The 14,552-nt window shown below is 42.0% G+C and overlaps 1 protein-coding gene across 2 annotated transcripts in view; it reads left to right on the forward strand.

The window, feature by feature from the left end:
- WWTR1 (WW domain containing transcription regulator 1) overlaps window positions 1–3,745 on the forward strand; it is a 124,825-nt gene extending 121,080 nt beyond the window's left edge. For both annotated transcript variants that reach the window (XM_074369721.1, XM_010970398.3), the window contains one exon: window positions 234–3,745. In XM_074369721.1, the coding sequence (XP_074225822.1) occupies window positions 234–418 (185 nt within the window). In that variant the 3' untranslated portion in view covers window positions 419–3,745. The remainder of the gene's footprint in view (window positions 1–233) is intronic.
- The last annotated feature ends 10,807 nt before the right edge of the window (window positions 3,746–14,552 follow it).

Consider the following 14,552-nt stretch of genomic DNA (forward strand, 5'->3'; position numbering starts at 1 on the left):
ACCTGGCATCTCTGTATCTCTTACGAGTGAGCATCATCAACTCAGTATCAATAATGTGGTAGCTGAAATTGTGCACAGAGATGAAGTATTTTCGACCTGCAGCAATAAAATCTTCTGTCTGAATGTAGACAACAGCCGAAATGAAGATGAGAATTACGTTGACAGTTGAATTTGTCCCAGTTTCAAGAGCTTAGAAAAAGGAATTAAAATGGTTTCATTTCATTCTGTTACAGGAGAAAACGCAGGACAGACTCCCATGAACATCAACCCTCAACAGACCCGTTTCCCTGATTTTCTTGACTGTCTTCCAGGAACAAATGTTGACCTCGGAACTTTGGAATCTGAAGATCTGATCCCCCTCTTCAATGATGTAGAGTCTGCTCTGAACAAAAGCGAGCCCTTTCTAACCTGGCTGTAACCGATAACCATTGTAGCTTGGGTGCAGCCAGGACCTGGCATTTCCTGGGCCTCTTGGAAAAAGCGATGGAGCAGAGCATGTCTGCAGGTGTGCCGCTTTCTGCCTCCATGACGCATGCTCCCTCCTTTCCTTGTGGCCAGTTTAATCATTGCCTGGATTTGATTGGCAGTAACTTAACTTAAACATAAATAAACATTCTATTTTCATTTTCTGCACGCCTGCATTCCTGTGATGGGTTATGCAGAATCATTGCTGCAGAATTGATTATGCAGAATTGCTTCTCCGCTTTTCTCTCTGCTGCCCCATGACTAAGCTTTATGGGTGTTTGTTGAAATTCCTACATCAATTGATTATAAACCATGAAAAGCTGACCACAGGCAGTGACTTCTGACAGGCGGCTCGGTCCAGGAAATGTACACAAAATTCTACCTGATTTACAGTTTCAAAAACTGTATTGATAACATTAGTACCAAATGCTTTAAAAAATATTTAACTTGAGCTTTAAAAAAAATCATTGTATGGATAGTAAAATTCTGCTGTATGGAATACAATGTAGTTTTGAATCCATGCTGGTTCTGATGGTTCTTATTACTCTGTATTCACAAAGGCACACACAGCCCTATTGCAGTTTATCCTTCATCATTTTACTGCACAGCAGCATCTAGACAGCCAGTCCTTCCAGCAGGAGAGGAACAGCAGCATGAGTCACAGTTCCTCCACTAAGATCTTATGAAAGAGACCAGTTTGGCACCAATTATGAACATTTATTAAACAAAAGTTTTTAAAATTACAAGTTGGATTTTTTTTTTTCAGTTGCAGCTTAGAACTTGACGTCTATTTTATAAAGCGCTATCATTTTGTAGCTGATGACAAAGGGCAACCAGATGTTTTTGATGCATCAGTGGCAACTGTATTTTGGGCTTTGGAAACTGTCCTGAAAACATCGGGACAACGTAGCTTTCAACCTGCTAGCATACAAAGGAAGCTGTTGCTTTTTAAATTCTGAAGCCTCGTTGGTTTTGCTTCTTTCAAGATTTTCAAGTGTTGAAAAACGCTGTTATCTATGAAACTGAAGGATGAAGCGGATCTCTGACTGACGTGTAAAATAACGCCCCCTGAGGGTGGATGGTGGAGACATGTTTCTGAAGTCAGTAAAGTTGATTCCTAAGTATATTATCCTAACCCTGTTTGCTACAGTTGGTATAAAAAGGCATGTAATATGTACTCAGTACCTCTTATGTAACCAAAAACGTTTTTTATTAGCTCCTAAGGACTGAGAGAGAGCGTCAGGTCCACCTGACATGCACTCTGCCTGCATTGCCAATGAAGTCCTCAACTGTTTAATATTGTGAACTGACATTATTTATAATCTATGAATTTAATATCTTTTTTCTTTTGAAAGACATTCATAATGCAGGTCTCTGAGAGGAACCTTTTAATTCCCAAGGGGCTTATTTGCTGGGGGTCTTTAATTAAAGATCCCTTTCGATCTACCAGATTATAGACGAGCAGAATACATCTTATCTTGTTGGAAAGAAGGCAAGTGACAAGGTCAGAGATGAAGTAGTCAAGTTATGGAATATAGTGGAAAGGATACTAGGTGTGAAATGGAAGTAGACAAGCTATAGGACCCCGTGCAAGACGAGCAAGACGAGCAGGAGGTATGAGAGGTGCCCCGAAAGAACAAAGCAGCAGTTTTCTCCTACAACCTTTGTACCAAAAGACAGCTATATAAGAAAAGACGGCTTCAGTGCACTTTATGTGGGAAAAGGAGGGGCGGGGATGCTAGTGCCCTGTCCCCGCTGATGCTGAGTATATAGACAGACAAAGGCATAAACCTACCGTTGCTTCCAACACAATGAAGTGATTTTTTTCCCCCCAAAGGACCCATAGTTTCTGTTCCTCTGATTCCTTCTCTCACTCAAAATGCTCTGAGAGGGATGGGGGTAGATGTTTCTGTTGCTACTAAATTGAAGGGAGCACGATTTCTTTTTCTCTTGTGTTAGCAATCATTGCAAAAAGCATTGTACATTCTTTCTAAGAAAAAGCAAAAAACAAAAAACAAAAAAAAAAAACAAAAACAAAAAACAACCAAAAACAAGGGACCTAATAAAACTGAGCAGTGTTACTGTATTTTTAAAAAATATTTTTGTAGACTCATTTTCAGGTTATTAAACATAAAAGAAACAGATACCCCTCTTCTTTTTTTAGGTAGTTAAAACATCGATGATTTGTATTATCAATTTTTAGAAGAAATTTCCTAGTAAGCTTGTGGCATTAGAAAACACTAGAAAAATTTTTTTAGTGAAATTAGTTGGAACATTTATTAATGAACATAACAAGTATTTTTCCAGAATTAAATATGGACCCAGAATACATGTTTACTAATAAATGAAGCCAGATATAATTTTTGTTGTTGTCTTTAAGGCCATAAAATACCGCCTTTGTTAAAGAACACTAAAGCTAGAAATATAAAGAACAACTTTTAAAGGATATTTCCTATTATTTTAAGGGTTAAAACCCCTGCAGAATTCATGATAAGGTGCTATTTATACTATATTTCTTATTTTAAAACAACTGCGAGAATATCTTGTCTTTTTAGTCTTAAATTAATCCATAAATTTCAACATTTCATCCAATAATTTTGCCAGGAAAAAGGCATATTAAAAATTGAAATTGAAAATAATTTCATAGATCTTTCTTTCAAGGTATTTTTTTCCCCTGATAAAACATATTTTCTTGAAGTAGATACACTGTCAAAACCTATTTGCAATTCTGTTAAATCTAAGTAATTGTTAGTGTTTCACCATAGCATTTAGGATGTGAAATGCCATTTCTTTCGTCGACTATACAATATAGGAGGAGCACGTAAAACAGTAAAACCTTTCGTTTGTTGGGGGTGCTAACGACCCCATCAAGGGAGAAAAGTTCTCTGTAGAAGAAGGCAATCTGGAGCGTGAGTTTCGCTAATGACAAGTTGTGTTCTCATGACATAATTGGAAAGTAACTTCTGAAAGTGCAACTTTTAAGAAAAATAAAAGCAGTTAAAAGGAAATTGTACATTAATTTAATTGGGAAAATGGGCGATTGACAGAGACCGTTTCCCTAACACACTACATCATTTATGTGTTAGTACTTTAACTTTTTAAAAAATTATTTCTACATTTTGTAATATGACATATGTGTGTTTATTTTTAATGTAGATTTCTATGCATACAGAAAGTATGCAGAAAAATCAATCAGATCAAACTATTTTACCTGGAGTTTGGTACTGATTTTTACTTCTCTGATTCTGTATAAGAAAAAATAAATACAATTGAATTTCCACTTGGAGCCTTCATCTTGTTATTATTTGAGTGTGTTCCTTTTATTGAGGGCTTGGGTGGTGCTGAAGAAAGGCTTATGTAACCCTCCTGGCAGACAATGAAAGAAAGTAAGTTTTGTAGGCAAATGTATTTTTGGCTCAAATGCCTGACCTTCAATATTTTAAATATCAAGGGGGAGGGTATGGCTCAGTGGTAGAGCGCATACTTAAGCATGCACGAGGTCCTGGGTGCACTTTCATTAAAATCAGTCAATCACCCCTTGCCCCTCGAAGAACAACAACAACAAATATTCTGAATATCCACAGAATTCTGATTTCTATTTTATTTGAAGTAGCTCACTGAGACTTTAAAAAATGTATTCTTTTTCTTTTTTTTAAATCACTTGGTCCTTCCAACACCCTCACATATCTGACTGAGACATCAGAACTACAGGATTCTTGTTGTTCCTCAGTTATTAACAGTATTCTGTGGCTTCTTGTCAAAACTAAAAACAGCTCATCATTCATTCAGAGTGTGGGCTTGTGACGGTGTGTTTTCTCTGCTGAGTCGCTTGATGCTCGCTGTGGTGATACCTTTGACCATTCCACAGAGGCACACGGTGAAAGCACCCTGAGTAGGACAGTGTTTTTAAGCAGAAGCGTTCAGCCAAACGATGGAAAGTAGAGATTCTGGTAGAAACAACTTAGCAACAGTCCAGAGTCCAAGTCTCATGTACCTTTTAAAAAAATATATTTCATCATCACTTTGAAGGTAACATGGGCTGATTGTTGAAAATGTAAATACCAACAAGTATAAAGTAAAAAGTGATAATTCTCTATCTTTCAAGTCTCACACTTGAAGAAATATATCTGTTTATTTTCTCTGTAGTATAAGCTGGACTTTTTTTTAACAAAAGGAAAGTAATTCTACCTGCTGTTTTGAAGCTTTCATTTTTATCTCTGAACAATCACAATGATTTCACTAATATATATTGAGTGTTGACTAAATGCCAAACACTATGCAAAACACTTGATGTATAGGATCTAATCTGCACAGCCACCCTATTATTTCAATATTTTATCCTCACTTCACAGATGAAGAACTTGAGGTTTAGAGAGGTAAAGTAAGTTGCATAAGGTCTTATATTAAGCAAGAAATACATTCCAATCTCATGATCATCTTTCTATGCCAGTACCTGTAGTTGTATATTTCATTATTTTTAACAGGTAGCTTCCTTTTGCATGGATGTCCCCCGTTGGTATCCAGTTGGTCGTTTTTCAGTTTTTGCCTTTACCAGTAGTGCTGCACTAAACCATCTGTTCTTGTGTGAGTATGGCTAGAGGAGAAATTCCTAGGAAAGGAATCACTATATCAAAAGATACGTGATCTCAAGTTTTGGTGGATTCTGTCAAATATGTTTGAAAAAAGGACTGTATCAATTTATACTTCCAGGAACAAGATATGCAAAGGCCCGTTTCACCATTGCCAACCTAGACCTGGCTATTGCCTAACTTTTTTTCTTTAAGATTGAAAAGCTTTACTACAAACATGCAGTCTTAAAAAAAAAAAAAGAAGTTAAATTTGATTTGTGTAAACATTAACATCTTTTGTGTTTTTTACCCCCTCGCTACACATTCCATAAAATATTCTGGAAGATAAGTGGAATATATAAACAAAGTATAAAAACTGAATGAAAAATATATTTTTTATTTCTATCAATAATATACAATACAAATTAGTTTCTTTTTCTGTTTTTTCCCCAGCTTTATTGAGATATAATTGACATTGTGTTAAGTTTTTAAGGTACACAATGTAGTGATTTCATACACGTACATATTACAAAATGATTACCATGCATCACCTCACATGGCTGCAAAATTTTTCTGTGTGTATGGTAAGAACTTTTGACTAACTCTTAAATCTTTGCAAATATGATAGGTAGACAATATCTTCCTGTTACAGTTTGTATTGCTTGAATTAACAGTAGAATTGAATGATATTTTCATAGTGTTATTGTCTATGGTGGGTGATGTGAGTTCTCACCCAGATCACCTTAGATTCCTTTTTACTGTTTTTGTGCACCCCACGAGCTATTACCTGCCCCCTTCATTTTTTTTTTTTAATAAAGGTACTGGGGATTGAACCCAAGACCTCGTGTATGCTAAGCACATGCTCTACCCCTGAACTATACCCACCCCCTCAGTCTCATTTCTTACTCTAGTTATCTACAAAACACTCACTTTCTCATAACACTAAAAATCTCCCATTCTATAATCTTCCTTAGTGTTTGAACAGGTTTGATACATTCAAGAGATCGATGGATTTGTGTCATATACACAAAGACAACTCTTTTTCTTATAGCATTTCTGAGCATCCAATTGCTAGACTGGAGAATGAGATACTGATATTTTTTTTTTTGCGGTGCTAATCCCCATAAATAACATCATTTCAGCAAGCATGTTCATTACTGCCTAACTAGAGGGCCTGATATTTCCACTAGTAGGATTAAGGACTGTTTCCAGAAAAAGCTCCCCCTCAGATATCTTAACCTGGTAATGATGATGTAGCTAATTAGGCTACAAATGGAGAAAATTAATTTATGGGATTAGCGGAGATTTAACAGTCACCAAACCCTGCACTCGAGAAAGAGAATCCATTTATGGAATTAGCATAGGGTAAAATAGGAGTTTCAGAGAATGAGAACACAGGAAATTTTAGTTAAAGGGGGGAAGTGAATCTGGCACACTCCATGCAGCACTGCAAGTCCTGGAGAAGGTGTGTGTGTGGGTTGAGGAAGGGCAGGTGTGGGCGGTGTCCTTCATGGACTTGCCCTGGGCTTCGTTGCCATAACCAGTTAAGAAGTTCAGTGCCATGCAAGTATTAACTCCACAGCCTTGGCCGAGTTTCTTACGGTTTTGGAATTTCAGTTTCTTCCCATGTAAATTGGTTAAATGAGAGAGTGGTGAAGATCAAGAGACATGACTCAACGAAGAACACTCACTAATTCAAAGGTGGTCAATAAATGTTCATTTCCTTCTTTTCTTGGTGAGCTTTTTCCTCTCTTCTTCCCAGGGCACATACATTTTTCTCCACAGCACTTACCACCATCAAACAGTTAAGATGTCCTTGTCTCACCCCCAGGAGACTGCCAGTGCTGTGAGAGCAGAGATTTTTGTTTGTTTAGTATCTAGCACCTTGAACAATGCCTGGTACACTGTTTACAATATTTGTTGAATGAATGAATATGTTGGTGAGATTGTCGTTCACACTGCAAGCCTTCCTGGGGGCAGCACCTTCTTTGATTGACTTGTTTGCTTGCACTTCCATGTCTCAATTTAAAGAGGCTTTTGGAAAATGTTCCTCAGTTGGGAGATATTAGAGAAAAATTGGATTCTTCAGGAAGAGGGCCAAACCTGCCTGCTTAGAAATTATCTGCTGAGTGACCTGCGGGGCCCTGTTGCCATTAGAGGGCAGCAGATGGCTTCGTCATGGTGTGGTGACAGGTGCCCCCAGGCCAGGGAGCAATGGGAGAGGCTGGGGAAAGACTGGGGCATCACAGGAGGGGGAAATAGAAGGACACGCAGAATATTGACATTTTTGTTATCTTATCTGCACTCCTACACATCCCTTGCCAGGAAGATGTATAGCTTTTGAGTGAGAATAAAGTTATTTGTAAGTACACAGAAAAAAAAAAGAAAAAAATAAGGTGTTCTCAGAGCAAGCTTCATAGTGGAGTCCATGGACCACCTGCCTCAGGTTATCCTAAGATGTCAGTGTAAAATGTGAATTTCCCTGACTTCCTGCATCTGAACGAGGTTAACGGCTAGGAATCTGCATTTATTCAGCAAACTTCTGGGGACTCTGGCGCACTCTCAAGTTTGAGGACCAGCACACTTGACGAGCAGTCTCCAAACTTTTCTATCATGGAGCCCCAACGTATGTATGTTTATTTCTCTATTTATAAACTATATACATAGGTGACTGTCCTAATGTTATCTTGTGCATTATAAAACATTTCACGAAAATAGACGTTTTGAAAGGTTGGCAAAACATATACGTTAAATTTTACATATGAACTTCCCACGCCACCTTTTGGATGAGAGGATGAGGATAATTCATGCTGATTAAATGTTAGTTAGTCGATCCTCAGGGTGACTGAGATGGCATAACTCTCATTTTCTCAAGTTTATGGCCCCAACATCGGTGGGCATGAGACTGCATGGTCATCTGTAGAGGTTTTATTTTGGCTTCCATAGAGTTACCGGGAATTCTCTCTCTCTCTCTCCCTCCAACCCCCACGAAAATTCACATTTGGTGCTGGGGAAAGTTGTCCTATTTACCCTCTTCCCCAGCCTGATGCCCTGAGTGCAACTTCTGGGTGGGAAACTGAGGGTGGACTGCTTGGTATGTTGGCATCCTAGAGCCTGGCAATGCCAGGTACTTACACACACACACACATAGATACACACACTCCCCTGGGACTACTTCAAGCCCGAACAAGTTGCAAAATCATCTGCTATGAAACCCTGCCTGCAAAAAGCTTTAAATTCGTGATTAGATTTTAAATTTGGCTCTTAACCTTCTGAGGTCATAGGTCTCTTTGAGAATCTAATGAAGTCTATGAAATTTCTCTCCAACATGGGGAAAAAATTACTCATCTGATCATATAGACCATTTCAGAGGGTGGGAAAGTTTCTGCAGTTCTCAGAGACTGGACCCTGAGCCAGCAGCGCTGGCCTTTCCTGGGAACTTACTAGAGATGCCCCCCTCCCCCGCCACGCCTACTGAGTCAGAACTTCAGGGCGGGAATAAGCCCTCCAGGTATTTTTGGTGAATACTCAAGTTTGCAAACACTCCAGAGAAGTGGTTCTCAAATCCGCCTACTTCTTAGAATCACTTGGTGAATTAAAAAAAAAAAATGCACTGATGCCTGGGCTCCAATCTCCTTTAATTAAATCAACTTTCCGTAGGTGGACAGAGGAATTTAGAACGGTCTGACTCATCGCTCTCATTTTCAGGGAGGAAACTGAGGCCTGGAGACTGAGGCGCTCTCCCAAGGATGCACGGAACCGGCCGACTCAGGCGGCGCCCTGCTCCGCGTCTGTCCCTGTCCCAGGAGGTACGCACACTGAGGCAGTGAACCCTGCGGGCCCATGAAGTCCAGACAGCAAAGACGTGCGTGTTCAGCAGTTGCCAAGATCTCGGCATTTTCAGAAGCAGATCCTGGACATCAGCTCCCAGTGGATTTTCCCCTTTGACCCAGTGTCTGCAGTGCCTGCTGCCTGTTTGCACTGAACTCAGTTCATGGCCCGTTCTTGAGAATGAGCTTAACCTTGCCTGGCCGGGGAAAGCAATGGAGCTGTAGCGCGCGCGGGGCGGTCTGTGTGTGGACGCTTGGTGGGGGGTTGGAGTGGGTACCGGGCAGCAGAGCCTGGGGGGATGTAGGGTCAAGGGAGGTGCAGGCTTGGAGCCAGGTGTCCTAGGTTTAATGCCAGCGCTGCCACCGACTCACTGTGTGACTTTGGACGTCTTGCTCAACCTCTTCGCGCCTCAGTTGCCTCACTTCTCACTTATGGGTGATAATAATACATTACAACTCCCCTGGAGGCGAGGGTTGTGACTATTAAGTGGTTTTGATGCCCCCACGTCAAGACTGGCATGTGCATCAGAGCGCACACTCCACGCACGTGTCAGCTCTCAGCGGTTGGCAGGATGGGGGCAGATTGCTTAGGAATCTGGCTTTTCTTTTCTTCCCCTTCCTTCCTTCCTTCCTTCCTTCCTTCCTTCCTTCCTTCCTTCCTTCCTTCCTTCCTTCCTTCCTTCTTTTCTTCGTTTCTTTCTTTCTTTCTTCCTTCCTTTCCTTTCCCTTTCATTTCTTTCTTCTTTTTACTGGTTTCTTCTTTTGTAATCCTGAGGTTGTCGAATTCTGCCTCTGCCTTCTGGCTTCTTCCACTCAGAATAAAATCATTAAATAGAAATAATTGGGAAATAAAAAGCACAGGAGTGAGCAACCAAGGGGACTGTGTGTGTGTGTGGGGGGGTGCCTTTATATAAGCACTTTGAAAGACTGTATAAGAATACTGATTTTAATTAGATGATCTGAGTTTCCCACATGCTTTTTATGAGGTCCCAAGGAATTTATTTATTTTTTCTAAGCCTCACTTTACTCTTATACAAAATGGGCTAATTATAGTTTCTTTATCATAGAGTTGTGTCCAATGAAAACAAATCTGGATTTAGAAAAGGAGAAACTTTATTCAAAAGGACTATTGCAACAGGAGAATTACCAGTCTCAGGAATCCGCTGGCATCTCAAAAACAAATGGAAAAGGCTTTTCTTTTACGGGAGGGGTCAGTAGTCCTTCACAGCAATGGACAGTTGGGAGAGCAACGGGGCATGATAGCCAGGGTCCGACAGGAACGGTCTCACTGTGGTCAGCCTATTCTATGATAAACTGGTAAAGGGACACTTTAGTGAGGCAACTGAGGCACGAAGAGGTTCAGCAAGACATCCACGGTCGCAGAGTGAGTCTGTGGCAGTGCTGCTCCAGCACCTGGTAGCTCATGCTCACTGTTGCCAATGAGACAGAGGTTCTGAGCTGAAGGAGTTCTCAGTCCAGAGGGAAAGAAGGAAGTGTCATGTGCTATAACTTGCAAACAGCAACCATTCTGACACACACAGGATGTCATGGGAGAACGTGGAGTTTGTCGGTAAGCTGGGGGTGCTATGACGAAGGAAGAACTGGGACAAGATGAGAACTGAACTGAGTCTTGAAGGAGAAGCAGCAGTTACCCTGATGAATAAGAGGGAAAGTTCCCAGGCAGACAGCACAGGACATGCAAAGCCAGGGTTTGAAAGTGTGTGGGGTGACAAGGACAGCAGACAGTTACTGGATCCCCAAGTTCCAGGCAGAGCAAGGGCTGGATCTGCAGAAGTCAGTGGGGGCTGGCTGATGGAAGCCATTGAAAGGGCAGGAGCATGGCAAGTTTTGTGTTTAGGACACAACTTGGCTCACTCCTAAGATTCTGTGTTTACTTAATGTAGATGATGACATTTGCTGAGACAAGGATTTCCGGAGAAGAATGTATGGAGGGACTGGGAGAGTTCAGCTTAGAAGTGTTGCTTTGAGAGACCAATGAGACATTCAAAAACAGATAGTTAGCAGGCAGGGCAGTGGTTTGGGCTGGAGATAAAGACATGGGGGTCATAAACATAGTCATTAAACCATAGCAGTGAGGATCATCTCTGGAGTGCATTCAGACCAAGAAAAACAGTGCTCTGAAGTCAGGACATTTAAGGAGCAGAGTACTTTCTTTTCAATGCACGTGTGTCACTCGGTGATAGACAAATGTTTGTTTATGCACATATGTGTGCACTTAACCAATTACTGGGCACTTTCTGTGTGTAAACACTGTGTTGTATCCAGGATAAAGAATGATGGCTCTTCTCCTTGGGCAGCACTTGGTCTAGACAAGCGATTTTCAACTGGGGGTGAGTTTGTCCTCCCAGGGGACATTTGGCAATATCAGAGATATTTTTGGTTGTCACAGCTGAGAAGGAGAAACTGATTCTAGAATCTAGTAGGTAGAAGCCAAGGATGCTGCTAAACACCCTACAGTGCCCCGGGCAGTTCTCCTCACACCCGGCGAAGAATTATCTCGTCCCAAATGTCAGTTGTGTGGAGGTTGAGAAACCCTGATCTCCACCAAGAGGACATGTACATGGTCAAGAAAACCAACAAGCCATTCCTTTCTCTAACCTCAGTAAGATGGCTTTGTAATGTGTCAACTCGGCTAGGAACTGCATTTCCCCAAGTCCCCTTTCCTGTATGTTTCCTGTTAGGGTGCAACACGAAGTCATTCCTGCAAGCTCTGGAGGGCAGGGGGGAAGCAGCAGTGCCTGGTAGCTCATGCCCGCTGTCACTGGTCTTCTGCCTCACCTCCCTGACATAAGGCAGCCGCTGGGTGAACAACTGCTCACCTACCCCAGGATTTTCAGCTTCTCTGGTTCCTGGACCCAGCACAACCTAGTATGTGTTTGGCTCCACGGTAAAGAGTCCCAGCTTCTGCAGGACACCCATACTATTGAAGCCAGAGGAAACAAGAACTGGCACGGGGTTCAGTCCATCCTCATGGGCTTCAGCTCATGCTGTGGCTTCCAGCTTGTCCGTGCTCTCTCACGCTTTATACCCATCTTCCCTTGCTGATTGCCTGGCCCGTGGACTTCAAGCAGCATCAGACACAAAGATAACAGTCTATCAGAGACTGCTTAACTAGCTCCCACAGCAAGTAAGGGCAAAGCCTTGTAATATATACGCTGACGGATCTTCAGCCTCTGTTTGAACCATGGCTGATATGCTGGGTTAAGGTCAGCGTCAGTCCATTAGTGTTTCTAGCACAGGGCAAAGTAGTTTTGTAGAAAGGCAGACTTTTTCCCCCACTGGGGCCAATCTCAATAGTCCTTTCCCATGAATTGTTCTAAACCCTAGACCTGTTCTTCTCTTTTTTCTCCCCCTCCTCCTCTTGCCTCTTCTCTCTCTGTCTTTTTCACTTGTTCTATTTCATGTTTTGGATGAATACACTCCATAGACTACAGTAGGTCCTTGAACTTTCTCTCTTGCACTTCAGGGGTGTGAGCCAAGGGAGTTATTCCATGGTTCGTTGACTAAATATGAGTGCCCTTCATGGGCCTTTTTCATGAGATCCGTCCAAAGTCTTCAGTCATATACTGTTGCTACCTGGGTCTTTGTCGATTGAAGGATTATGATGTCTGTCTTGAAATGTTCCTTCTGACATTTTTTTTTTTTTTTTTGTCTCCATCTGGAGATCCTCCAAAGACTTTGTGTCTTCTGGAAGCAGCTCAGAGCAGAGCTGCCCTCAGTCCTGGGGCAGACACCCTCCAGGGCTGGGACAGCGGGAGGAGAAGCCAGGTGCTATTTCCATGTCCTCTGTTCCACTCTTTGTTACAACTCCTTGCCTACAGCTGTATGTGTGACTGGTGTGTTTGGGTAAAACCTGGCAATTCCTTTTCTCCCTTTTCCTCCCTCATCACGAATAGCCCAGACTCATCAGCATATTGTGTGTATGTAGCTGGACGACATCTTGAGGAAACTGGTTTTATTTTTTCTTCCTAGTATTCCTCTTTCCCTTTCCCGCATTCAGGTGGGCCTTTCGCCTTGTGCTCAGGGGCCCAGTAGGATGCTGACACAGAGGCAAAACCCCAAGAATGACCCACATTAAAGCCTGGGCCATGGTACTCAGAGTCAGAAACCAAAGGCAGTTATAGAAAAACACAGTTTTAACTTTTATACTCATGAATCTGTGTATTAAGATCACTCCAGCCCCCTGTTCAATCTGTAACACAGAGGACCACTTCCTACTTACTTTGGCTGCTCATTTTTGAAGTCTTCTTACAGTTTGTTTCAAGACGAGGGGCACTACCTCACTCAGTCTGAGGGCCTAGGGGAGAAAAAATGGGCCCTGGGCACCTTCACTGACACAACAGATTTACTGAGTGCCTAGTGCTTGGTTCCCTGTTAGGTGCTGGGCATTTAGACTAGAATCAGATATTGTTCTTGCCTCAAAGAATTTGTAGTCCAAAGTGTAGGGATTATAAGTCATGTACTCAAGAAAGCAACACAAATTCGGTAACTTCCATGAAAGAATTTTCTGGAGAGGGGTGGCCAAGGTAGCAGAACAGCAAGACCCTGAGCCCACCTCCTCCCAAGGGCACATCAAAATTACACTATTTACAGAGCAACTCTCTGTGAGAATGACTTGAGGATTAGCAGAAAAGACTTTCTACAACTAAAGACTAAAGAAGAGATCACAATAAGACAGGTAGGCGTGGCAGAGGCACAGTATAGCCGGGGCTCGCACCCCCGGATGGGCCGTCTGCAAGCAGGAGGAATATCACATGGGAGGGCTCCTTCTGAGGAGCCAGAGGCCTAAGCCTCACGCCAGGCTCCCAGCCTGGGGTCCTGTACCAGGAAGACAAGCCCCTAGAACATCTGGTTTTGAAACAGAACACGGGGCTTATGCTGGAGAAAGCTGGGGAAGCAGAGACTCCACTCTTAAAGGGCACGTGCAAAATCTCATATGCTCTGAGACTCAGTACAGAGGTAGCAGTTTTAAAGGAACCTGGGTCACTCTCACGTGCTGATCTTGGAGCGCGTCCTGGAGAGTCAGGAGGCAACTAGGATTTCCCCTGGGGGTGGGGATGGTGGTCATTTGGGGGAGCTCATTGTGTTGTGACAACCCTGGCATTGACAAGTGCCATTTCGGAATCCTCCCTCCAGCCTGTTAGCACCAGGGACCTAGAAGTTAAAATGTTAAACTGTCTATTGTTAAAATGTCCGTAATACAGTCTAAAGCAGTCTACAGATTTAAAGCAACCCCTATCAGAATACCATGACATTTTTCACAGAACGAGAACAGATAATAACAAATAACACTGAAATTTATATGGAACCACATAAGATCCTGAATAGCCAAAGCAATCTTGAGAAAAAAGAGCAACGCTGGAGGCATCACATGCCCTATCTTCAGACTAAACCACAAAGCTACAGTCATCAAAATATTTCTTGAATGATTGATGGCTTTTCAATAGTCCTTTCACAGATGGGGAAACTGAGACTTAGAAAGTAACCATCCCAGGATCTCCAAACTGGTATGTGGGTGGTTGAGGTTTGAACTCAAATCAACTGGATGTATTTGACTCCATCTTAGTGCCTGACTCATATAAACTAAAGCTAATATCTTAGTATAACACATAGAATTGATAATATCAAGTCCCATAATCCTGGGCCACAGGCTGACAAGATTATTACC

Source organism: Camelus bactrianus, chromosome 1 (genome assembly GCF_048773025.1).
Source record: "Camelus bactrianus isolate YW-2024 breed Bactrian camel chromosome 1, ASM4877302v1, whole genome shotgun sequence".
In the NCBI taxonomy this organism is placed as follows: Eukaryota; Metazoa; Chordata; class Mammalia; order Artiodactyla; family Camelidae; genus Camelus; species Camelus bactrianus.